Source organism: Talpa occidentalis, unplaced genomic scaffold (genome assembly GCF_014898055.3).
Source record: "Talpa occidentalis isolate TD23 unplaced genomic scaffold, MPIMG_talOcc4v2.1 talOcc4.10, whole genome shotgun sequence".
Lineage (NCBI taxonomy): Eukaryota > Metazoa > Chordata > Mammalia > Eulipotyphla > Talpidae > Talpa > Talpa occidentalis.
Genome location: NW_023600993.1, coordinates 70,007,538 through 70,035,066, shown reverse-complemented (window position 1 = coordinate 70,035,066; position 27,529 = coordinate 70,007,538). Strand labels below are relative to the sequence as shown.

The 27,529-nt window shown below is 39.3% G+C and overlaps 1 protein-coding gene across 4 annotated transcripts in view; it reads left to right on the top strand.

The window, feature by feature from the left end:
* CFAP61 (cilia and flagella associated protein 61) overlaps nucleotides 1–27,529 on the top strand; it is a 278,265-nt gene that overhangs the window by 128,095 nt on the left and 122,641 nt on the right. For all 4 annotated transcript variants that reach the window (XM_054695984.1, XM_054695993.1, XM_037493943.2 and 1 more), the window contains exon 18: nucleotides 21,829–21,956. In XM_054695984.1, coding sequence (XP_054551959.1) covers nucleotides 21,829–21,956 — 128 coding nt within the window. The remainder of the gene's footprint in view (nucleotides 1–21,828; nucleotides 21,957–27,529) is intronic.

The window sequence follows — 27,529 nt, the reverse complement described above, 5'->3', positions numbered from 1 at the left end:
GAGTACTTTCTGATGGTTTAAGCCACGAGTATATCCTTTGTTTCAGTTCACCTTTACTAGTTATTGTTCTGTACTGCCACAGCTCCCAACAGGGAGAAAAAAAAAATCCAACATTAAAAAAAAACCTGAGGCTTTCCTGGATGCTGATCGGGTTCTTGCTACCACCCAGTAGGAGGGGGAAAAATGCATTCTGTTTCCTGCAGAGCCAGGGTAATGAATGCCACGGAGGTCCAGAAGTGCCTCGGGATACATCAGCTGCCTGCTGCCATCTCTGGAAGGCTGCAGCTTCGCAAGGCTCCAGGGTGGACCTGGGCCCCTGGGGCAGCAACTGGCCTTTGCAACTAAGTGGCTTCCTCCAAATCAGCCGTCAGGGAGGAAGGGCTGGGCAGCGCCAACAGGAGGCCTTACTTTGTGTATTTTAAAGTAGCTGGGGATATAAAATGACAAAGGGGACAATTAGAGCTGCAGATGCTGACTAGGGGAGTTACATCTTTCCCCTTGATATAAAAAACAAAAATGTCATTACCACAGCAGTACGTATTTATAGTAGAAATTTCAAGAAAAAAAAACAATAGAAAGAAAAATCACTAAAACCTGAAATTCTCTATGTATAGAGTACCTTTGTTAATATTTTGGAATTTTTACTTTAGATTATTTTCTATGGAAAGCAGAAAGAAAATATGGGGTCATATGTACATTGTGTTTTGAAACAATACTGTTTTACTAAATAGTTATGAGTATCTTTGCTGATACTAGGTGCTCCAAAGTGTCCTTTTCACTGGCTGCATTGAAGATGCTCCCTGGGCTCTTCTGTGTTGCAGCTTTCCTGGGTTTTCTCACTACTTTTCCACAGTAGCTTGGGTGTCATTTTCTCCGTGTTGCAGTGAGGGAAACTGAGACTAGGAGAGGTCAGGTTATGGAACTGGACATTAGGCTAACAGGGCTTGTGGGAATAATCAGGAAGCCTCTTGATATATGTTCACTGTGGCTGGGTTTTGAAAACTTCAGCACTCCATGGAAAGTGGACAAGTCCCATGAATTTTCAGGTCAATTTTAGGTAATTAAAAGGTTGGAGTCAGTCCAGATCACCAAACATGGTTTTAATTCCATCAAGTGTCCAGTTTCATCCCTTATCCTAATCAAAAGTCAATTTCCATTCAAAGATTAGGGTCTCCCTCCTTCTCCTGAAAGCTGTTATTTATAGGTAAACTGCATTGGAAGAATGAGAATGGGGGTTCATCTTTCTCGATAATTCACCATAACCCCACTTATTCAGCATCTATTCAGCTTATTAGTATTTAGTCTTATAAAATGAAAAGCATGTTTTTTGCTTTTTAGTTAGCTATATTCCTGGTCCTTCTGAAATTGGGGGCAGGACAAGGTGGAACATTTGGGGGAGCAAGCCAGTCTATACTGTACCACTGCTGTCATAGGATGGGCCCTGCTCCATTGCCTGGATGCCTTTTCTAAGGGGCGGTGGGAGCACTATCACCGGGGCCTTTCACCTGGTCTCCCACATTGCAGGCAATGCTTTATGGCTTTGCAGACTGAATGGTATTTGCCCCTGGAGGTGACCCTACGGGTCAATAAAACTGAGACTTTATGGGTCAGCAGACTGCTTGAGTGGACCCCTTTCCTTTGGCTTATCCAGGAGAACCTGGTCTGCCCGTTGTGTCCTTTAAATTCTCCAGCAGGCATCACTCACCTGTCCACTGTGTCCACTAGCTTTGGGAACTTAGGGTGGGGTGTCTAAGGTTTCCCAAACCCTTTCCTTATCATTTGAGGTAAACCTTTACCTCTTCTCTAAGGGGTCAGATGACATGCCCCCTACAGTGTCTCAGCAGTCCTCTGTTAAATGATCTTCAGAAAAAAATCTGTCTTATATCCATTTTTTCCACTCCTTTTATATCTTCATTGTGAATAAGGCTTTAAAACTCATTTAACCAATGCCTGGCACAGGAGGAGTTCCTCTGGAATGTAGCATCCTCTGGAATGTAGTAACCAATGTCTTCATGCCTCAGATATCCTTGGTGACATCCGCTTGCCCAAGGCCATACAGCTGCTAGGTATGGTATGGAACTGCAACACCTAGCACTAGATCCAGTTCCCTAATGGTGGTCATTTAGGTTTTTTTTAAAGATTTATTTTTATTTATTTATGCATACAAGAACTGGGGTGTAGATCAGAGGTGGTGGTGGGGGGGATGAGAGGATTCACCAGAGATAGAGTGGGGAGCAGAACAGGCAAATCTACTGAAATATACTGCTGAGGGGAGCAGTGGGCGGGACAGGAAAGGTCAGCTCCCTGGCTGGGGATGGAACTCATGCTGCAGTGGCTGACAACAGCTTGATAGCGCTGAGACTTAACCCCTGCGTGACCAGGGAGGCCCTGGTCATTTAAGTTTTTATCCACATTTTTTTCATTATCGACAATGTGCCATGTCCATCCTTATTTCTTTTTAGATTTGTCATGATTTCTTTTGGGTAAATTTCTTTTTTTTAATTTTATATATTTTTTACATCTCTTTTGGGTAAATGCTTACAAATGGCTTTGCTTGGCCAAACATAAATCTACTATCTCTTTTATCACAAAGCCTAAGGTTTTAGAAACTGAAAATGAAAACTTGTGATTCCTGACTAAAAGATTTCACTCTACCACATATTGCTTTAAGTAAATATCAGCATGCAGAGAGCCCTCGTTTTTATTCAGATTTTTGAGACAAATATACAGAATGGCAAATGGTCTTCCAAGTTCTCATTTTCCTCTGTTGAACTGAATCTCTGCTTTGAACCTTCTTGATGTCAGAACAATGTAATCTCTATCAATTCCAGGCCAATTTAAGCATTTTGCGTTTAAATGGAGTCCTCTCAGGACTTTTCCCTCTTACCTTTTTTTGGGATCAGAAGACAGCCCTGTTCTCAGAAATTCATGCAGTGTCATGGCATTGTGGAGGGCAGGGGTGGGGTGGGAGGGCAGTGTGGTTCGGTGCTTGGTTACTACCTGTCCACACAAGCGTTCACTGGCTTCTGAGCTTTAGCTTCAACTCAGAATCTCTTTTTTGACTCCTAGGTCCCCAACTAGATCTTACTGTTTGCCATCAGGCATTCTTCTCTCATCACAATCTTGAGATCTTTTTGGGTTCCATGGACCAAATGTGTGCCTTCTTCCACCCCGTCTCCAGCCCCCTGCCTCTGTCCCTCCTGGATCAGCTCATGACCTATTTCATCTCTTTTCCTGCCCTGGCACCACCCTCAGTCATCTCAGCCCTTCTCAGGACTGGTGTACAGACAAATCGGTGAAGCACAGGCACTCTACTCCCATATTCTCTAGAACCACTGTGGGAATTCTCCCATTTTCTTCTGCTTTTAAGATTTTAACAAGAGGGGAAAAGCCTGTACCATGTTGTCTCTCTTTCCCTCCAAATTTCCTCCTTTTTCCACTCTTGGGACAACAGACTCTTCTACCATTGTGTGTTCTCTTGAAATCTCTTTTCTGAGGCATCAACTCTTACTTTTGGTACTCAAAAGTCAAGCTTTGACACTCAAAAAAAAAAAGCCATTATCTCTTTTATCAAAAACCCTAATTTTTAAAAAAGATTTATTTATTTATATAAGAACAGGGGTACAGGTCAGAAGTGCCGGATGGTAAGAGAATTCACCAGAGAGAGCGGGAGCACAACAGGCAGACGGACCGAAGACACTGCTGAAGTCAGCGGCGGGCAAGGCAGGAGAGGTCTTCCACGCCATGTGGGTTTCTCTGCCTGGCCGGGAACCAAACCCACACTGCAGAGGCTGCAGACAGCTTCACAGCGCAGCGCTCAACCCACTGCGCCACCAGGGAGGCCCCCCTAATGTTTTTTTAATTAGAAAATGAAACCTTGTGATTCTTGACTTTTAAAAGATATAACCTATATCTGCCCTTGAAATGAAGAAGCAGAGAACTAACCTGCTCTTCTCTGCCTAATGGTTGATGTCCCCTGGCCTGATGGCTCATCAGAGGCCAAGAGTCAGCAGGAACTTGGCAGGAAGAAACACTTGTGCTGATACAAGCTAGTATCTCACTCTAATAACGATATTGTATACATGGATTGCAGACAAAGATGAGCCCTTGAGGGCTGGTCCACTCCCACTCACCCATGGAAGAATTATAAAACATAAAACATGGTTTCATTCATTGTACAGTGATTTTACATCAATAAATGCATATGTCATTAAATGTTATAAGTCTAACTTTTAGGCCTTTCATGAAAGCTTTTAGATGTTGTATCTGGTTAGTGAATTCTAGTTTGAAAACTAAGATATGCTTTTTTGGAAGTTATGAAAGAGTTATGGGGGAGAACCCAGGAACCTTCAGAGGTTTTACATTCCTATTGAGCTCAGAAATATTAGAAATCTTCACAACTTAGTAATTCTCATAAAGTGGTCTGAGTTATCATTATTTACATATTCACCAATTCTTTTTTTTTTAAAGATTTATTTATTTCTACAAGAACTCGGGTATAGGCCAGATGTGCCGGAGGGTGAGAGTATTCACCAGAGACAGAGCAGGGAGCAGAACAGGCAGATCTACTGAAATACACTGCTGAGGGGAGCAGCGGGCGAGACAGGAGAGGTCTGCTGCGCTATGTGGGATTCTCACCGGCCGGCCGGGATCGAACCCGCGCTGAGAGGCAGTGGACAGCTTCACAGTGCTGCTTTCAACCACCTGCGCCACCAGGGAGGAGTCCCCATATTCACCAGTTCTGAAGGGAAATGGCATTGCTGTTCATCAGAAGCAAAGGATTAAATAGACTTTGGAAACTGAGGGGCTTTTTCTTGCTCTGAGCTGCCCTGTGCTGACATAGCCCAGGGAGTACAGTTTAACCTCCACCTGTGTGTTGCCCCATTAGAGAAGCATCGAGAAACTCTCAGTCTTCCATTGTCATGCTGCTATTTTCTGTGGTTGAACCTTTAGTCTATATGATACCTCAAGACCATTATGCTTAGTCAAGATTATTGTTGTCATGATCTCCATAGTAACCAACTTAACAAGCAAGAAGAAAACAAAAAGGATGATTTAAAAATGGGGGGGGGTTCAAATAAATAAGGTATGAAAACTGTGTGGGAGCCATAAAGTAGTTTTTTATTGCTACTTGTTTGAGCTGTCAAACATGACTCAGCTACAGTGCAGGCAGTCTAGAGTCATTCAGGCGGTTGAAACCCATGGTAATGTCCAGGTTTTGTTTTGTTTGTTTTGGTTTTTTTTTTTAAACATAACTCAGTGCATTGAAATTATCACCATGGTAGTCATTATAAATGCAGTTTTTATGGTAGTTTATGTATTTAACCCAAAGGAGCTGCGCTTCCAGGGAGCCAGTCTCCGGCAACGCTTTTTGGTCACCATAGTGAAGATCTACTGGTTCAAACCACTCCATTTCACCCCCTTCTGTTGAGCCTCACTGTGGTGGTTCCATGAAACTGGAGTTAATCACTGATTCAAAAATTTGAATCTAGTGTTATCTATCACAAGTTGCAATTTGTGAGCAGGCCACAAAGATGGTTTGATAGTGTTCCATGAAGTTATTTACAATTGACATTTTATTTAACTTGTTTACTAGACAGCCTCGCTCCCCACAAACTGGGTCTAGAGTCTCTCTGTGTTGGCAGGATCAGGTCAGTGGCCCTGGGGCATGTCACTTATAGTAGCTCACAACTCCCTTCACGTCATCAGTAGAGACAGACAGATACACAGACAGATGGACACTGAGGCGATTACCCCAAAGGCAGGAGCAGATGCCAGGGCTGAAGGAGTCTGGGCGGTTGGGCTCAGTTCCACACCCAGTGCCTTGCTTTTCCCATGTCCCTGGCTGTTGTCCCTGTTGTCTCATCGGGGGGAGGTGCCTGGCTGTACCCCGAAGGGTGAGGTTCTGCCATGTCCCCTTTCACTGTGCGTTCTGCTCTGTGAGAACTGTCTGCTCTGGAGCATGCTGCCTGTGTGCAAGAATCCTTGGCCCCACTCAGAGCAGCCACACTTAGATCCAGGTTCCATTGAGTATAAAGGGAGATGGAACACAAGTGGCCTGGCTTCTCCTTCCCAGCTGGCCTACCCTCTGGGGTCCCACCCCCATTGGAGAGCAGATGGGGGATACAGTCTGCTAGGCCCAAATTCCAAAAGAATTTTCAGACTCTGAGTAATCAAATGCTTTTTGTTTTTTGTTTTTTGTTATTTGTTATTTAGCTATGAATTTATTTCAACTATATAGCAATATTATATTATTAATAATATATTAGTTAATATATTAATATATTGTATATAATACTATTATATTGATAATAGTTAACATTTATTAAATGTTACAGGTGAAAGACATTATTTCTATTCTTTATAAGAATTAGCTTATTTAGTCCCTTCTACCCTCTGTGGTCTAGGAACTCTTCTTATTACCATTCTGCAGATGAGGAAACTGAGGCACAAGGAAGTTTGGTAATTTCTTCAAGAATATATACAACTGATACACCACATAGTTAGATTTCAAACCCAAGCCTTCTCATATGCTTCTTATGACTACCACTCATACCCACACCCCCCCACACACCCACACATACCCACACACACACACACACACACATACACACACACGGCAAACAATCACCATCCAAAAATGGTGACAGAGAAACTCGAATTCTGCATTCCAAGCACTTCTGCACAGTCTCAACTGTAACACAGCCTGCTTCTGATTCTGGAGCTCTCTTCCTCATCCTGCCCCTCTGGCCAGGTTCTCCAAGAGCCAGGTGAGTTGGTCCTTCCCCGACCCTGCTTCTCTAACCCAGCACATCATTAGTCTGGCTTCCTGTCTTTGTCCACCACTCTGATGCCCACTGTAGCATCCACGTACCATTCATGGAATCACTCCCTCCACTACCTCGCCCTTTGTGGACACTCCTGCCTCAACTGTAGGCAGGACCTGCATCCTAGTTGGGGAGGCAGACAATGGACAGACAGGAAAGGAAGCTCCATGGCTGCAAGAGAAAAGTCAGGGATTGGTTAGAGCAGTGGGGAATGCAGAAGACATCTCTGTAAGGGTCCTTTAATCACAGGTTCTTCTGATGGGCACAGAGGTGATGTGAGGGCAAAGAGGAAGGAGCCTGTGTCATTTTTTCCTTCATGCCTATCAGAAATCCAGCCATCCTGAGCCTGCCCCTCCCCTTCACGTGAGCACCCAGCTGACACAGCAGTGGTGCTTTGACTTTTATTTCAGACATTGTAAAAGCATTTCATTTAAGCAGTCCGTCAGGTGTAATTAAAACATTTCAAATTTTGTTACTAAAACAAACCTTTCATCTCTTTTTAACTGTCCACAGCTTGCTCAAAGCATAATTAGAGCTATGTGGGGTGATAATTTCCCTTGAAATGACAAGTTCTATTTTTAAAATAGGAGGAGAAACTCTAGTAGGCCCAGATAAGAGCTTTGAATTTCAGGTACCCAATGCTTGGAAACGGTTATCTTACCTAAATGGCAGTGGACCCCCCAGGAATTCCTCGGGAGGGCATGTGTCTGTTTAAGACAAGATGACAAAGTAACTGCTATTTTGAAGGCTCTAGTTAACAGATGTGTAGAGTATAGAAATCTATGTATTATTAAATAATTCTTTATAATATGCTCAAGAATAAGCAATTTGTAAGCCTGTTTACGTTCTCACCATCTGGGTGCATTCTGTCACCCATCTGTTTCATGTAATTATGTAATTATCAATATAAAGAAAGAATAGGTGATATAATTAACAAGCAAAACTGATCCACACTAAGAGTAAAAATGACATGCATCTGTTGAATTGCTTTTTGTTTCTCTTCCTTCATTGTTAACTGTTTTTTCATTTCACAGTTGCATTCAGGCTGTTGGTTTGTATCACACCCTCAGGAGAGCTGTTTATACCATAGTGCAAGTGCATGTGCTCTCTCTCACTCTCTCTCTCACTCTCTCTCTCTCTCTCTCTCTCTCTCTCACACACACACACACACACACACACACACACACACGCACACACACACCTCTGAAGGCAGGGTGATTAATAAAGTACAGGAATGGACACAACATTGAAAGACCTACAGAAGGCCTTCCTGGTGTTATTTATTGATTCCCTACCTCTAGGACAGCCCTGATAGTCATTCCCAGAACATGCAATATAACAGCTAGAACTCTAGGAAATATTTAAATTCATTAGTGACAGATGGAAGAACAGGGTGAATGTGCAGCCTTTCATAGGATATTGGATAAAGAAATTGCTTTAAAAGAATTCCCCTACTTGGTGCTTTGTTTTAACATCAAAACACAAGCAATACATATTAGTTCATTATAGTACAAAACCCCAGTGGATTGGATTGAGTTCTACATCATTCCACTCGAATTAGTCACTGGAATGGTTCCTTTGTGTAGTGGAGATTTGTGGGCCTGTGCGTGGAACGAGGGCAACTTTCCCCCATGGTGATGTCTCTCTGCTACTTAAAGATGGCAGTGGAGGGTCACCTACACCAGGCTCTGAGGTTCTCCCTCTGTGACTTGTATCCACAGGAGAAGTTGTGCATAAGTATTTGTGGAGGGACTGCACAGTGCTCTGTCCATTCCTGTAACATCCTAACCCCACCCCAAACTTCAAGGACAGATACTCCCCATAAAGTTTCTCCCCAAGGAAGCTGTCACCTTAAAATCACAGTCCTGACAAAACCTTGAACTTCAGTCCTAAGGCATATAGGCAATCCCCTATATCCATTTAGAAGACAGGCAATATGAGAGATGAAGGCGCTGAAATCTTGGCACTTTCTCTGAGGAATCAATGATCAGGAGCAGGGCTCCCACATGGGCCTGTTTTGCAGACCATCTTCACCCCTCTTTGTAGGAATACACCTTGCAAAGAGCTCCACCTGCTTGCCATTAAAGGTGTACCTGGAAGCAAGAGGGAGAGTTGAGAAAGAGGGGATTTCAAATGTTGCAAGCCATGAAACCACACAACAGCTCTGGGTTCTCAGGTTTAAGGAGTCAACTCTCACTTGCAAACTGAGCTAGAAGCTCTCAGTCATCTGACTTCTGCTGAAAGCTATTTGCTTAAAAAAAATAATTGCTGCTCACTAACTGGAATGCTCACTTTGTTTCCTTTTGCTAGATGATCATTTTAAAAGTTGCACCTGTGTTTTTTGGGAATCCGTCCTCATGGAATCAATCCCATGACAGAGCCTCATGTCACAGCCTTGGCTTTGCTTGCTGGTTGACCTCCTGGACAAGGTGGCTTGCGTAAGGGCAGTCATTGGCTCCACATTTTCATTGTTCTTTGTCCAGGAAGAAAATAAATAACTCATTCCAACCTAGTTTTCACTTTGTTCCTTTGAATCAAACAGTATTCTTTGATAAATCCTACATGAAAAGTAATGACCATCCCCCAATTTATCTGTTTTTTTTAATTGTTATTTCCATGGATTTTTTTCCCTTTAAAAAACAGATACCCATAGAACAAAAATATAGGAGATTACTGGACACCCTGTAGGGAGAGTATTTTAATGGAGTAAGTAATAGGGATGAATGTGGCTAGATTACTCAAGGGATTTGGGTGGTTTTGACTTTATATTTACTTGTTTCCTTAATGCAAACTTAAAATGATTTAATTGCAACCATAACTGACTAATCCATTAGGATTTTAACAGAAAGAATGCCATTTAATTCTTAACGAACCTTTCTTTTGTCATTACTAGTTTTGAAAAGGTTTCAACAAAGATTTTTAAGAAACATTTCAGTTTATATTTCTGAGTCCTTTTTAAAACAAAAGAACATAGAGTGAATGTTCCTCAAAAGAATTATTATAAAAGAGCTATTTACATATATATAATATTTAGCTAAAAAATTTAAATCCTGTGTTCTATACCAAATCATATTAAAAAACCGTTAAAGCTTAGACTAAATGGTTTTCATTTAGCCCTCAAAAAGTGGCATTAATTTTTCAAGTGGTAACTGTTGCTTAAGATGCTATTGTGCCTGTGTGATAAATGTTTAATGATTTGGTAGTACATGCATGGCTTAAAATCCATTATTTATTGCACCTTTGCTTGCCTGGCAAAGGTGACGATTTTATAGCCCCAGCAGTCATGCAAACACATTTATACCAAACCGATGACTGATAATAAATTTCCTTACTGTAAATGTCAGTGGGTTTCATGTGTCGCTGCCATTACATCTTGTTTGGAAGCTGAATGCTACACAGTTCTGGGAGGCTCCAGATGGTGTCATTAACACGAATGCTGGGACTGTTTACTGCTGACGTGCACGTGAGAAATGAAAAGTGCAGGGCTGGTCTTTGCACTGAAGCCTGATGTCAGTGGTGCACAGGTGTAAAGACAGTACAGCCTACTTGCTTATTCTCTTCCATCCCACCAAGAGAGATTTTAGGGTAGCTTTTGGAAAGTAGTTTGTGTTGAATATGTAGAGTGAGCAATGGGGAATATTTTCCCACAGATTCCTCCTCTTAATTCTGTATGTGGATTCTCAGACACCCTAAAATCACACCTGCCATCCCAGAGGTGGTTTCTCTGTGAGTGGCAAGCCAGCTCCCCTCTTAGGCCTCCCAGGCATGGCAAGGCCTTTTGTGCTAATTAATTACAGCAGGAATGCTATTGCTCTTTGTGTGTGTATGTGCGTGTGTGTGTGTGTTTTGTGACTGCCGGTATTTTAAATACTTAATATTTTGGAAAGTTTCCATTGAGAGTATGGAAGTAGTGTTTCTAAAAAGTGCTTTCAAAAAAAAAAAGAATTGACTCAACAAATGAGGAGAAGAAAGAACGTGGAAATTTTTTGTACCAACCCTTCCATGCTCTTCTTTTCTTAATTAGCAGTGGAGCAAAGACCTTTATTTTCCCTGATCTGATGTGAGAAATTTGAACAGCTGACATTAGTCTCCCATGTTTATTAAGATGTATCTCTACTTTTTTAATAAGTGACAGTGGCCACTCCCATTTATTGTATTTCAGCTTCCTTCCTGTTGAGGTTTCTGCTTAGTTCTCTGCCAAGCTGTCTTTTCATTTTCATTTTAAAAGACACAGGATTTGTTTTATTTCTCCCTGCAAGTCTTTCCCTTGAACCAAGAGGCTGTGCCATTGATCCCAAGTTCAAAACTTCTTTGAGCTTTGTTTTTAGCTTCGGTGTATTCCATAGGAATTTTCAGAAAGGCTTTTTCTCTCAAAACAATCATTGTGCATTGCTCTTACACAAGACAAGTAAACTTTTTGGTGTGTAGAATTTTAAAGTCATGTGAAAGAGAATACAAACCATTGTTTGCATTGAGATGAAAGAGATGTTTAATTTCTCCAGACTCACTCAAAGATACAATCGATGTCAACAGAAATAATGAACGCAATTGAAAGACTGAAAGTATGCATGAAGGCACACCTTGGAAATTAAAAATAAAATCATGTGATTTATCTTGCTTACCGGGCATGCAAGTGTGCACTGAAAATATGCAGGTATAATAATAAAGAAGTGGTAGGGAGACAGCAAGATTGAAAAGTCGAATCTGTAGAGCAGGACTCATTTGGACAGACGTTATCAGGAAAATGAGTTCTTTTCTTCCACTGCTGTCATTTTCCTAGCAAATGAACCAGAGGCCTAAACCAGCAGTGCAAATAGCCATGTACCCAACATGAGCAAACAGCTTATTCCCTCGGCAATAGAAAGCTCTCATCTTACTCTGTGCCCAGAGGTGGGAGGTGGCAACACGGACACAATTATCATCGGCTTTTTCTTCTAGACTTCTCTCCATGACCCCCCTGCTTCCTTCCTGTGTACCCTTCCATGTCTGCTTCCCATTGTGCCCATGTCTTCTGCTTTCCCAAGATATCATCTGAATGTTCATTTATAGAGACTGTGCTGTATTTCAGTGGGATTTGTCATTCTTCCAGACCTTCCCAGTGGCTTTTCCTTCTTCTCCGGAAGTTATTCTTTCTCTTACCCACCCGGAGATATCTTACTGGTTCTGCGTCCAGCTCAACTGTCACTTTCTCTAACATGCCTTCCCTGATTTACTTGCTGTCCTAGAGTAGCCACACTTTAGCTAATTCCCTGGCTTCTCAGCCGAGTCCAGAACTTCCTAGGACAACACAGCCTGACTGCTGAATCATGAGCTAAATGAATGCTTGTTCTGCTTGCTCATTTAATTTACTAAATATGGGACTGGTTTGTTATACAGCTATAGCTTTCCAATACGCTGACCTTATCACTTGTATCATATGTTACTTGTTTACATCTGTCTCCTGAACCAATAAGTTCCTTAAAGATAGGAACTGAGCTTCATTCTTATCTCAGCAACTAAGACAGTACTTCATACATGGTAGATGTTCACTGTGTCTTTGTTAAGTTGCAATTATTGAATGAAGCTTTATGTCCAAGTTTTGACAGTAGGATTTCAGACATCATGATACTGAATTAATTATCCTGATGTTCTCAGAATAGCTTCACATATCCAACTACTTTCTATACCAGCAAGTTAAACTGCTCTTGTTATAATTTGATTTTTTTCCCAGAGTTACTTCTCTGGTTGGGGAAATGCTCTGTAACATAGTAAATCTTTGCTGTTTATTTATGAATTACTTCTATTGTAATAAGCATAGATCTAGTCTACTTCCAGGGTATTAATTGCAAAATATTTAAAAGCTAGAGCTAAGTGTCAAGTATGCATGCATTCCTGATAAACCACTGTTTCAGCCTTTGTGATATGACTGGAAAGAAAGAATGGCCTGAAATCCTCTTTCTTTAAGCATATATTGTTCATGCATATGATGCTCCTCACATTCTCCATAAACCTTCCTCCCTCTCTTTTTTTTTAGGATGGGAAAATAGCCAACAATGCAATATTTTTATTGAACAAAAATATCAAGGATAGCCATGTCTGTGCATTTAATGTATTTCTCTGATTCCTTAGCTAATTACTAAGACATTCAGAGTCAAATTCCTTATTATTAAATATGCATATATGAATTTCAGATTTAATATGTGAGGACCATTTTTGTTCTTGGATACTGGTAGGAAAATGCCATTATTTCAGAGAGGCATTGTTTAGCAGGAAGAATACCCACCATCATCTTTGAATTTGAGTGTTTTTAAAACCTTTGAGGCTAACCTTCATTTTATTCTATTATAGTGGTTGTAATAGAATTTGTGAATTGTAAGAGACAACCAGACATTAAGCCAGTGAGGTTTTTCTAGAGGCACATATGTAAGACAGCAATAATTTGGGCTGTTAGAACAATACAAGTTAGGCTATTGATTCCGCAAACATTTTCCTGTATGGATTTGCTTTATTCCTGTCTTTCTCTGTGCACTCACCCCAGATAAGCCTTTTTCTCTACTTGTGGCTGACACTGTATCAAAGGTGATACCTGAAGTACCAAGTAGCTGAAACATAGCAGGAGGATTCAATTAGTATGATGGCAGGGGCTCAGAAGACATTTCTAAGCACTTGACACTACTTAAGGTGGGAACGGAGGGACAGGAGCCCTTTGAGGTTAGTTATCTTTGTTCACATGCTAGCTTCCCTTGTATTGGGGATCGATGAATCTCTGTGTCTCTGAAAACTCAACAATGGATCTCCCTTGCCAGAGTCTATGTACTAAATCATAGCAATCATATTTTTAATGATTATATGAGCTACTTGATTAGGATTTATTTAATTAAAAACAAGTGATTTAATCAACTTTATCAAATCTAGGATGCCATGAGTCATTAGATGTACCTTTATTTCGTGTACTGTTAAGAAAAAAATGTGACCAATTAAACTATGACACAATGTCTTAATGAGAGTCCTGAGCAGAATATGAATCAGTCTTACAAGTCTTATCATTTTGAAATTTCTTTCATCTATTTGAAGAGAAGCAATTTTATGTTCCTTTCAATTGCATTGTTTGCTATGTGATGGGGAAAAAAAATTTGCATGTGCCTCAGTAACTAAATATAACGTGGCTTCATTTACTTGTGGGTATCTATCATCCTTTATTTGTTCCTATAAAGCACTCGATTGTTGCATTGCAAGAAAATATGGAATTACAGCCATTCTTCCAAGACTAATATTTGCTTCACTAATATCAAATTTGCACCCTGCTGCTCAGTTTCCAGGCCTTTACGGGAACACAATAAGTGTTCATTTCAATGCCAAATCATGCTGTAATCTTTTTGAAGACATTGTCAGCAGCAGTTAAACTCAACACATGTTGTACATATAATGCATATGACTTTCTGGAAATTATGAATAAACAGCTATGATCAAATCACCCATGCCCAGGAAAGGATGACTGTGTCACTGTTGCTGCCGTGATGGTTAAGATGACATTAACTGTGAGATTGGTTTCAGAAATGCTAACATGTGAATAAATGCATCCCAGCATTGATGAGATCCAGTAAAGTCACTCCACTTCCAGAACACTTTTGTGTGAAATAAATTTTTAAGAATCGTCCAAATGAATATCATAGGATGGCAATAATTTTAACTTTTTAAGAAAGTGCAAAATAATGATCATTGTTGGGAGGGCATATGGATATAAGAAGGATGGGACAGTTGGAGTTGATAGAGAAATATAAAAAAAAATGCAAGTTAAAGAAATTTACTCATTGAATTATACCAGTTTTAGAAACTTACGCAAAAATGGTTAGTTTCCCCCAATATTCATTTCTCCCTTTAGCCTTAGTAATGAGATGTCAGTTGTAGTCAAGGTAGCAGTGTACCTCACTAAGAGAATGTTTGTCACCCACCCTAGTATCTGGCATGATTACATGACCAAATTTTGAACACTGAGATGGAAGCAGAAGTAAATTAGAATTCTGGGAAGGGAATTCTGAGAAGGTTGCTTAAAAGGAGTGACTCAGCTGGGAGGCAACTTCTATTTTCTTTTCTCCCTTCTCCATCCTGCCACCTGGAATGAGGATATGATGTCTGGTCCCCCAGCAGCCATTCTGCACCATCCTTGAGGATAGAAATCTTGCACCAGGATAATGAGATAGGCAGGTAGAAGAAGCTTCAGTCTTTGATTAGTTTAGGACACTGTCTCAATAGTTCTGGATGACATATTTCCAGATTGATTTGCATAAGAGAGAAATTATCTTCTGTTTTGTTTAAGCTACTGTTTTCTGTTTATGCAGGTTTTTCTGTTGGATGCAGAAACCCAACCTTCTGTTTTATGCCTATCCCACCTTAGTTGATAGAGGAACACTTTTCATTGAGAATTCAATATATGTAGGAGAATGACACAAGAATCTATTAAGTTCCCACTGTTTGCCTAGGACAATATGAAGGATGTAAAAGAATTAAAGACATCATTGTTGTTAAAGAAAAAAATAAGTCTTTATGGTTTGTATTAGTAAGACTTTTGCAGAGCCAAAATTAGTGCTTCATTCGATTTCCAAACATTCAGTGAGTACCTAGAATGTGCCTGTTGCAGTGGTAGGAATGGTACATGATTAGATCATGGCAATAACCACAGTTCACTCTCTGTCCAATGTTGTACAATTTTGAGTATGCTCTTTCCTGTGTTAAGAATGCAAGCTAGAAAGTGCCATTAATCATCATTGCTCTCATAAATACCTGGAGAGTTTGCATTTTTTTTGAGGTGTCAGAGCTACAGAAAGTGTTGAGAGGCAACAAAGAGGAAAGATAAGTGAATCCTTCCTAAAACAAAGCTTAAACCATGGTGTCAAAAAATAAGTAAATGGAATTACATCAAACTAAAAAAGTGCACAGAGATAGAAGCCATCATCAAGATGAAAGGGTAACCTACTTAGAGAAGATATGTGCAAATCATACATCTGAACAGGGCTTATTGTCCAAAATATATGAGGAATTCATACAACTTAGTAACAAACAACTAGATTAAAAAGTGGGCAGAAGATCTGAATAGACACTTCCAAAGAAGATACAGAGATGGCCAATACACAATTATATGAAAAAATGTTCATCACTTTTTATTAGGGAAATGTGAATTAAAACCACAATGAGCTATCAGCCCACACCCAAAAGAATGACTATTATTAGAAAGACAAGAAACAAGACATGTTGATCAGTATATGAAACAAGGGAACCTTTACATGCTCCTAGTAAAAATGTAAACCAGTATAGCCATGGTGAAAAACAGTATGAAGATTCCTAAAAAAATTAAGAGCTTAACTATCATATGATCCAGCAATTCCACTTCTGGGAATTTTTCCAAAGAATACAAAAAACTAATTTGAAAAGATATGCACATCCTATGTTCATTGCAGTGTTATTCGTAATAACCAAGATTTGGAGGCAACCTAAATGTCTATTGATGGATGAGTGGATAAAAAACGTGATACACACACACATACACATACACACACACACAATGGAATCCTAGTGAGTTATTAAAAAAAATCTGGAATTTTGCCTGTTGCAACATGAATGGACCTTGAGGGTTTTATGCTAAGTGGAATAAGTCAGATGGAGATGATTTATGATTTATGATTTAACTCACATACAGAAGATAAGAAAATGAAACAAATGAACAACAAAGCAAAACCAAAGCAGCCTCTTAGTTTATAAGAACAAAATGGTTGTTATTGCATGGGAAGAGGGAAAGGAGGTGGGTAAATTGGGTAAAAGTTATTAATTTATAGAGGCTGGAAACTGGACTTTTGGTGGGAATCACAGATATGGACTTGTAGTGCTATACCCCTGAAACCTGTATGATGTTATTAACCTAAGTTACACCAATAAAAAAAAATGATTAAAAACACACCATAGACCACATATTTACACACCAAATATAACATGATTTTGAGAATTAAAAAAATGGCCACCATCTTTTTGATCACATTCACATGTGCTGCCGAGACAGAGGTGATGCTGTTCATATCATACTCCTTGTGAACCCTGTTAGTGACATGAGCATAAAGGCTTCTCAAAATTGTGTTTTGTGTCTGTGGAAGAGACTTTCAATTTATTAGTTCTTTTTTAAGTGTCTACACCTTACTACACCTTACTACCCAGTGTTTATTGGGTAAACATTGCCATACTTTGTCCCAAAAGGTCAACTTAACAAATTTTGAACTTTGTAACTGACACTGATATTTATGGCTCTGTCAATCTGTCATCATTTGTTTTCATCAAATTGGGAAACAGAGGGCTTCTCAGAAGGAAAAGACAGAATGGAAAAGCATAGGAAAAATTGTACTGATAAAGCAAAAGGAGGCTTATTAAGAATTTCAGAAATTCTGTTCCTAATGGCTTCGAATCTGTCCATCTTCCATTTTCTAGCATGGAGAGGCTCCCTTTGAAGTCTTTCGTAGCTTTCTGTAGGAAAAAATATATACATGGGTGTGGAGCTGAAAATTGAGCTCATTGTTTTGCCCTTTTAAAATGTGTTTTTCGAAGATTTGCCTTTCATATAGCAGAAGGGAGAGAGGCTGTGCAATTTTACCTTGTGTAACATCTTTGCCTGAAAAGCTCAAAGTATTTGTCGATGTTTTTTAATGAATAGTTCCTCTGTTTGCCTGCTGAGGAAGGCAGAGATTTGTGTAATTTACTTCCATTTTACACCTGAGGAAACTGATATCTAAGGAAAGGAGGCTCAGAATTTCAACCAGTGGCAGAATTAAGAAAACAAGCCCAAATTTGACACCAGGCTAATGATGCCCAGTCTAAAGATCCTGGAGGGTAGACATGACCTCCAAACGAAATGTCATTATCAAAAAAATTCCCCACAGATCTTGTCAAGTTCCATTTTAGTATGAATCTTGCATTTATTATGTAGCATCATTTGTATTTATTTGATCTTTTCTAGTTACTGTCCTATTTATAATTTTAGTTACTTCTAATTTGGCATCTATTATAATACTCTTGTAGTCATCCTAACTTGTTTCAAGTGCCTAAAAGAAAGCAAATCAGGTACGGAAACATAATCAGGTCTATGTATACCTGAAAATTATATTTTGGCCATTTCTGTATACAACAATGGACAAATACATAAACACAAGATCGTGTATTTAAAGTCTCTTGATAAATGCATGTGAATCATGGCATAAACTCAACTGAATGGGTATATCAACATTTTTACTAAAAACAACAAATTTAATCCTAAGTAGTTCTAATTATATATAAATCGTTTGCTCATTTAAGCAACTGGAAAAGAACCAACTTTTAAACTAATTTGCATCAGTAGAGACTGTGTCAACACCCTTTAAAAGGACTCACAAAATGCAAAGTTAATATATCTATTCTTACACCCTTTATCAAATACCTCAAAATGGCAGGAATTGATCAGACAAAACAAAGTACACAAATGCTTTAAAAAACAAAGATGTAGTTCCTGACCTCAGGAAGTAAACAGTCTAGGTAAAGGACAGCAGACAAACCAGATAAATGGAAAAAATGCAAGGAGAGCTATCTCAGTGGTCCACTCCCTCACATGTACAAGTTTTCTGTTTTAGAAGCTCATGGGAAATTACCAATAAGTTAAAATGTAAACATTTGCTCATTTCTATTCCCAATTTTATCAACTCCCCCTCCCACCTTTATTTTCTTTTCCCTCCAAATCCTCCACACTCCTTCCCTCACCTCAAGCTGGTTCTAGAATTTTCTAACAGAAGAATTCCATGCTATCACCTTTTCTTATCTAAGGAATGGAACATCAGGTTTGGTTTTAAACTCATTATGAGAGTCGTTATCAATTTTAAGAAACAGTACTTTCATTCTTGAAAGGACATGTAGGTGGGAATCAGAATGTTCACCCATGTTATATAGTTAAGCAATTACTGAATCTCTGCTTAATCTTTGATATATTTACTAGTGTAAGGCACATTGAATTTCTGTCCATTAAATATGAGTCAATAGACAGGCTTTTATTTTTACTTTCCTGTGAAGGAAATCAGACCCAGCTGTCTTTCAAATAGGATCTGCAAAGCATGGACATTTTATGTAGATGTTCAGGTGAGGAAAAGGATTCACTCATTGACTCAGGGGGTCTTCCAGACTTTTTTTTTTTAAACATGAAAACTTGTAGTTTGAAGGATGGAGGGGTAAGGAAGAAAAATATTCTGCTTCCTATTTATGGCAAAATAGGCCCTTTATAAAGCTGCAGAAGAAATCTTTATTTGCAGTTGTCTCTGAAAGAAATTCCAGACTAGACAGAATTATTTTTCAAGGTATTTACAAACCATCTATCCTAATAAGAGAAAAATGTGTTTTTTTTTTTTTCCAGGTCAAAAGACTTCATCATACCTGATGAATATGTTTTTTAATTAAAACCTGGCCACAAAATTGGGTTTACTTAGAATCATTCTGATGCCTTATCATTCTTCCAAGACTGCCACCCTTGTTGGTACTGATGCTAACTCTTGACACCCCAGGCCACTTTCTGTATTCAGCAGTTAGAAAGATGATTTCTGAGGCCTGGCAGCTGTTAGTGTTAAACCTATTGTGTGGAAAACAAAAGCCATTCTGTTCTATTTCCCGGCTGCCTTTGTATCATTGATACAGGAGCTGTTTCATAAATGGGGTATAATTCTTTACCAGGGAATTTCATTACTGCCCATGTTTCAATGTTAGCTCAGGCTTCCAGACAGCAGAAGGAAATGTTTGAACATACCTTATAGGACAGGAATCTTGGGTTCTGACCTCTGTTAATATGCTTGCATTTTAAGTCTGTTAATTAGACCTGTATTTAGATGCCATCATAAACAACAACTATGCTTCTTTACTCTAAGCCACCAAATTTAAGACTGACTAGAGTGAATTTGCTGCCAGCCTTCTGGTCTTGGAAATTAATCAGAACACAGTTCATGGTGGCACATTATTAACTAGTTTTCTCGAAGAATTCCTCATTTACCTGCCCTGAGAAATTTCATGACTTTTCCTGGGAAATACTCATAGAGCAGATCAGAGTGCCATTTTTTGGGAGAACACTCTTTTACCCACAGGTTATGTTCATTATTGTCATTTAGAAAGTGTACCAGGGTCTCCCCGGTGGCGCAGCAGCTGAGTGCTGGGTTGCCAAGCTGCCAGCAGCCTCTGCAGCGCTGGTTCAATACCCGGCCGCTGGGCGAGGGTCCCACATGGCGCGCAGACCTCTCCTGCCGCCCGCTGCTCCCCTCAGCAGTGTATTTCGTCCGTCTGCCTGTTCTGCTCCCTGCTCTGGCTCTGGTGAATTCTCTCACCCTCCCGTGCTTCTGACTGTACCCAGTGCTTGTGTAAATAAATAAATAAATCTTTTAAAAAAAAAAGAAAAAAAGAAAGTGTACCAGTTTTGGAAGTTTTCAGTTGCATATAAGATAAACTGGCCTAGGGCCTCCCTGGTGACGCAACAGGTTGAACACTGCGCTGTGAAGCTGTCTGCAGCCTCTGCAGCACAGGTTTGTTTCCCAGCTAGCCAGGGAGATACCCACATGGCGTGGCAGACCTCTCCTGTCTTGCTCACTGCTCCCCTCAGCAGTGTTTTCAGTCCTTCTGCCTGTTCTGCTCCCCGCTCTGTCTCTGGTGAATTCTCTCACCTTCCCATGCCTCTGGCCTGTACTCCAGTGTTTGCATAAGTAAATAAATCTTTAAAAAAAAAAAAAAGAGAGATAAACTGGCCTAAACAATCAAGGAAATACTTTGAGGAGCGACATACTCCCAGCCATTGCCCCCTCCCTAGGCTGTAACTGTGGTGTGACCTTGAGGTTCCTCCCACCACACATGAGAATACTTCCCCATCTCATGGCTGTTAGACTCACACACATGAATATCTTTGGCCTGACTGAAGAAGTATTGCTTATCTCCATTTATTTTTCTTGCACATGTACAATTGCTATGAGAAGTACATGCCCCAGCTATCTCTCATCAAAAAAAGCTAAGAGAAATGTAAACCAGATCTGGGTTCAACCTGAGTTCAACCTGTATCAGTCAACTGCCAGTTGACCCAGAGTTGCATGAGCAAGAACAGATAACAGTTGTTTTAAGGCAGTGAATTTTTGAGGTGGTTTGTTACACAGCACCACTGAGACAATAGCTGACTGATATTTTATTGCTCATATAGCTGAAAATTCCACTGTTAGAATGAACTTCCAGTAGGGCTTTAAAGGAATCCCTGTTTTATTTTCCTGTGATTCTCTTGGAGCTTCAACCCAGTATGGTTTCCCTCTTGGTGAAATCATAACTGTATTTCAGTCTTCACATCTGTATCCCATACCACCTGGAAGACAAAAAAAGGTTGTCCTCTTCAGCCATTATAAAAAGTCTGGGGCCTCACTCTGACTAGGACAACTTAGGTCAGTTATTGCATAAGGAGGGCAGGATTATACAACTTGGTTTATGTCAATCAAAGTTCCCTCTTAAAGATTTTATGTTATGCCTCATTAAAGGTGGGCAAGAGGAAGGAACAGATGCTGAGAGGCATCAGCAATGTTAGTAGTATAGAGAGTTTAAAATCTCCAAACCTTATTTTAAATTTCTATTAATACCTTAGTTGACTCAAGTGTATTTGTTGCAAATGTGGGAACTAAAATGATCACGAGTTACTTTCTTCACTCCCAGTAGTTCTCCTTGACTTCAAACAAAGGCTTGAACAAGTTTTTGTCATTCTGAAAATATCAGTGAACACCTACTATGTACAAATACTGGTGTAAGTAGGGCAAGGGATGCCAAATTGAGTAAGAGATAATGCTTGCCTTTCAGTATTCAACTATTATAATCCATTGTTCAAAATTTGAGGTAAACCTTGGAAACATGGAAAGATTTGGGAACTGGTTAAATAATTCCAAATAATTGCCAACTTGGGAGTGTAGACTTAGCTGCTTTCCTTAAGTCCTTCTTTCTCTTTGTATTTTTTTTCCAGTTGAGTTATGCCTTGAACCATACAAACAGAAAACTAACATTGGAACCTAAAATAACTGTCAATGCCAAGATTGTTGTGGTTGGTGCATCCAATGTTGGAATTTCCTTCCTGGAGACATTGGTATTTTGGTGAGTGCTTATCTTTTTCTATTTGTTTGTTTTTTTTTTTTTACTATACCTCACAGCCCCCTGTGAAAGAACAAGTATGTGTTTGCCATACCATATGCCTTGTGTATGTAGATTAATGAATTGGTGGAATATTCTAGAACAGGAGTTAGCAAACTATTGCTCAGCATTAAATCTAACTTTCCACCTGATTTTCTAAATAAAACTTTACAGGAGCACAGCTATACTAAGTTGTTTATGTGTTGTCTATGACTTTTCTTAATACAACAGATTTGAGTAACTGTGACATAGGCCATTTGATCTGCAATGCCTAAATATATACACTTTACCCCTTTCCAGAAGAAGTTTGCCAACCTTTATTCTATACTAGTGGTTCCCTTATCTAGAAATTGCCTGGAGCCTTTGTTAAAGGTTGCAGAACTAGAAACATAGGAAGGGCTCTAATCTGTATTTTTGCAGGTGCTCCATATAATCAAGCAGGTCTGGGAACCAATTTTTATTTTAGGCATCACAAGCCAGTTTTCTGAAATAGCAAATAGGCCAAGAGATTTTTTTCCTAATCCCTGCATTTTGGGTGTCATGAAGTAGGGTAAACCTTGTGGGGAAGAGTGAGAGCTTTGATGCTTTTTTCTATTATCCTCAAAGAACTAACCTGATTTCCTTTCATAGACATTTCCTGATAGGTTATTCCTAAGGATTTTCAGCTTCCCCCAATTAGCAATCCATCTTCTCACAGAATCTCAGCAGGAAGAGTGTGGGTTATTGACCAACATCTTGGGATCATGCCCTGACTTTCCCACCACCTGATACAGAACTCTAGATAGGCTACCTAACTTAGACTCAGTTTCATCACTTATTTTTATTCATTTATTTTTTTGACATTTATCACCATTTTCTTTATTTTTTTTAATTTAAAGATTTATTTTTATTTATTTATACAAGCACTGGGTACAGTCAGAAGCACGGGAGGGTGAGAGAATTCACCAGAGCCAGAGCGGGGAGCAGAGCAGGCAGAAGGACCGAAGTACACTGCTGAGGGGAGTAGCGGGCGGCAGGAGAGGTCTGCGCACCATGTGGGACCCTCCTCTGGTGGCCGGGGAGCAGCCGGGGATCGAACCGGCGCTGCAGAGGCTGCAGGCAGCCTCGCAACCCAGCGCCCAACCGCTGTGCCACCGGGGAGGCTCATATCACCATTTTCTTTAATTGTACTTTTTTTTTTTAATTGAGGTAACATTGGTTTACAACACTGTATGATATTGGGGTATAGCTTCACACCTCTTCATATGTATGTTACCATGCCACAATTATTACCAAAGCACCCAGAGTCCACTCTAGTTCATTGGGCCCTGCCTCCTTTTACTCCCCACTGCTATCCTCCCTATTTGGTAGCCTCAATTCTATAGTCAGATTTCTATGGTTAGTTTCAGGTTAATATTGTCTGTTCCTTTGTTTTTTTTCTCTCTATTCCACATATGAGTGGAATCATTCAGTGTTTGTCTTTCTCCTTCTGACTTATTTTGCTTACCATAAACCTCTTCAGTTCCATCCATGTTGTCACCTATAGCATGATTTCATCTTTTTTTAATATATATAGCTGAGTAATATTCCATTGTCTCTGCATACCACATCTTAATCTACTTATCTGTCACTAGACACTTAGGTTGTTTTCATAACTTGGCTATTGTAATTAGTGCTGCAGTGAACATAGGAGTGCATATTTTCCTTTGAATTAGTGTTTTTGCATTCTTTTGTAGATACGTTGGCATGGTATTGCTGGAGCTTATGGTAGATCTACTTTTGATATTTTGAGACTTCATCAGACCATTTTCCATAGGAATTGGATCAGTATACATTCCCACTAGCAGTGTACAAGGGTTCCTTTTTCTCAACATCCTAGCCCATACTTCTTGTTTCTGACCATTTTGAACAAGTCATTTGGGAGTGAAGTGCTATCTCACTGTGGTTTTTAATTTTCATTTCTCTGATGATAAGTGATGATGAACATTTTTTCATGTGCCAGTTGTCTTTGGAGAAGTTTCTGTTTAGCTCTTAGGTCCACTTTTTGATTGGGTTGATTTCTTTTTGTTGAGTAGTATGAGTTCTTTGTAGATCTTAGATATTAGTCCTCTGATGGATGTAGGATCTGGAAATATTTTCTCCCATTCAGTAGGGTGTCTTTTTGTTTTAATGATAGTTTCTTTTGTCATGCAGAAGCCTTTTAGTTTCATGTAATACTATTTATTTATGCCTTTTGTTTCCTTTGTCATTGGAGTCAAGTCCCCAAAGACATCCATGAAGCCAATGTCAAAGAGCACGTGTTTTCTTCTATGTAATTCATGGTTTTAGGTCTTATGTCCAAGCCTTTAGTCCATTTTGAGTTAATTTTTTGTGTATGGGGTGAAATAGTGGTCTAATTTCATTCTTTTACATGTGGTTGGCTAGTTTTCCCAACACAATTTGTTAAAGACACTTCCTTTTTCTATTGTATGCTCTTGGTTCCTTTGTCATAAATTAACTGTTCATATAAGTGTGTGTTTATTTCTGTGTGTCTGTTTTTATCTAGTACTGTGCTATTTTGATTTTTGTGGCTTTGTAGTTTAGTATGAAGTCTGTGAGTATGATACTGCTATTCTTTTTGTTCCAATTGCCTGTCTATGAAGGGTCTTTTGTGGTTTCATATGAATTTCAGTAATGGTTGTTCTATTTCCTTGTAGAATGCCTTCAAAACTTTGATAGAGAATGCAATGAATCTGTATATTGCTTTGGGTAACATGGTCATTTTAACAATATTAATTCTTCCAATCCAGCATGGAATATCTTTCCATTTATTTGTGTCTTCTTCTGTTTCTTTTAATAATCTTCATTGTAATTAATTTTCACTGTACAAGTCTTTCACCTTCTTTCTTAAATGTATTCCTAGGTATTTAATTCTTTTAAAAAAAAAAAGATTTATTTATTTATTTATTTATTTATTTATTTATACAAGCACTGGGTACAGTCAGAAGCATGGGAGGGTGAGAGAATTCACCAGAGCCACAGCGGGGAACAGAACAGGCAGACAGACGAAGTACACTGCTGAGGGGAGCAGCAGGCGCAGCAGGAGAGGTCTGTCATGCCATGTGGAACCCTTGCCGGCGGCCGGGGATGGAACCGGCACTGCAGAGGCTGCGGGCAGCCTCGCAGCCCAGCATTCAACCACTGCGCCACCAGGGGAGGCCCAGTAAATTCTTTTTGATGTGACTGTAAATGGAGTTGTTTTCTTGATTTGTCTTCTAGTTCACTATATATAGGAATGCAACAGACTTTTGTATGTTAATTTTGTAGCCTGCCACTTTATACTGACTTATTGTTTCTAATACTTTTTTAGTAGAGTATTTAGGGTTTTCTAAGTATTTTATCATGTCAGCTGCATATACTGATAATTTTACTTGTTCTTTTCATATTTGTATTCCTTTTATAGCTCCTTGTCTAATTTCTCTAACTAGTACTCCTAATACTCTGTTGAAAAGTAGTGTTAAAAGTGAAAATGCATACATTGTGCAAAAATGAAAAATGATGTATAAAATATAAAATGAAAAAAAAATTTAAAAAGTGGGCAACTTTGTCTTGTACCTGGCCTTAAAAGAAAATCTTTCAGTTTTTCACAATTGAGTATGATGTTAGCTGTGCATTTGGCAAATATGACCTTTATTATGCTGAGGTATGTATCTTCTTTCCCCATTTTTTGAATTTTTTTATCATAAGCAAATGTTGGATCATGTCAAATGCTTTTTCTGGATCTACTGATGTAATATGATTTTTTTTCTTTTACTTTGTTGATGTGAATTACATTAACTGATTTGCAGATGTTGAACCATCCTTATATCCTGGAACAAATCTCACTTGGTCATGATGTATGATCCTTTTAATGTATTGTTGAATTTGGTTTGCTAAGATTTTGTTGAGAATTTTTACATCTAGGTACATGAAGGATGCTGGTCTGTAGTTTTCTTTCTTTGTGATGTCCTTGTCTGTTTTCAGTATCAAAGTAATGTTGCCCTCATAAAATGTGAGAGCATTCCCAATCTCTCAAATTTTTTGGTAGAATTTTTTTGGGAGAAGGATAGGTACTAGTTTGTCTTTGAAGGTTTGCTAGGACTCACTAATAAAACTAGGTGATCCAGTGCTACATAGATGTATAACATCTTATTTCTTTCTCCTTCCACGTGGGTCCTTTATGTATTACTATCTTTAAGGTCATTGGTTCAACCCTCCATTTGATATATTCTGATTCCATAGCTTTCTCTAGAATTTTTAAACTCATTTATTGAGCTTCTTAAGCCCTGAGTCTCTGTTTTCTTAAATCTTCAATTTCTACCTTCTATTCACTAAGTTTATTTCTGAACTCATTAATTTTTCTGAATTTCGTATCTCTTTTCTGAGTTTTCTTATACCTCTTTAACTGCCTTCTGTATTCTTTCTCATTGATTTTCTTTATCGTAACAGTTTTGAACTCTCTATGTGATAGGGAGATATAACCTTCCATGTCTTTTGGTTAGATTCCAGAGTTGCTTTCTTTTTGTGATGACATATTCCCTTGAGGTCTCAAGGTGTCGTGTGTTACATGTTTCTGTCTGCCACTTTTGCTGCTTTTTTAAAAATACATCTATAGCAGCAATTTAGAGAATTGAACTACATTAACTTTTACCAAGGGTGACAGTGGTTTTATTTTATTTTATTGGTCATTGTTGGCTTCCATAGGTACGGAGACCTGTTTTTGCAGTTGATGAGTCAGTAGTGTGGTGAAAGTGTCCAGCTGCCAGTGGGAATGTACTGACAGGGGAGGGCTATCTGTGAATGTGGCCAATATCCTTCCTCTTTGGTGTTCTAGGTCTGAGTGCTTGCAATCTGTGCACTGTTAGTGTACTTCAGTACCAGTTTGAGAGATGATGGAGAAGTACAATATAAATCATTGTCTCAGTTCCTGCTTCTGGGGACCTGGTCTGTGGGGAGTACCCTATCTCTGTACATGTTTTCCCTAGATCAAAAGTGTGTGCCTCTACACTGTTTTGCTCTCCTCTCCCCATGACCACTGGCTAGGCCAGCAGCACTGTCATTTATATCTTCTGCCCAGACTACAGCCTCTAGGGTTCTCCCCACTCACCTTCTATTCAGTGAATATGCCTCTACTCTGTGTCTCCTCTTGCAGACTGTGTTGGTCTCTGATAGCCAATGAGTGTTCCAGTTTTACCCTAAACCACAGGACTCTCTGGCTGTAGTGTCCCTCTGGTTAACTGTTAGATATTCCTCTGGGGAGCAAAGCAAGGAACCTCCTCTGTTGATAGCATGATGAAGTCCCCTTTCATTTAAAAAAAAAATCTCAGAGATGTTATAAAACACCCTGAATTTGGGGAAGCTACAACTTCCAAATTAAAAGTTTTTTTTCCTAATCTTTTGCTCAGCATCACATGAGAATATTTAGCTACAATTTAAAACTTCAAGTCCTGGGAGGTAAATGGTAAATGGAAAATGGGATAAAACAACCCTAATAAGGCTCCTCTGGAAGCCAGCAATGTTACTACCCAAGAAAATGATGT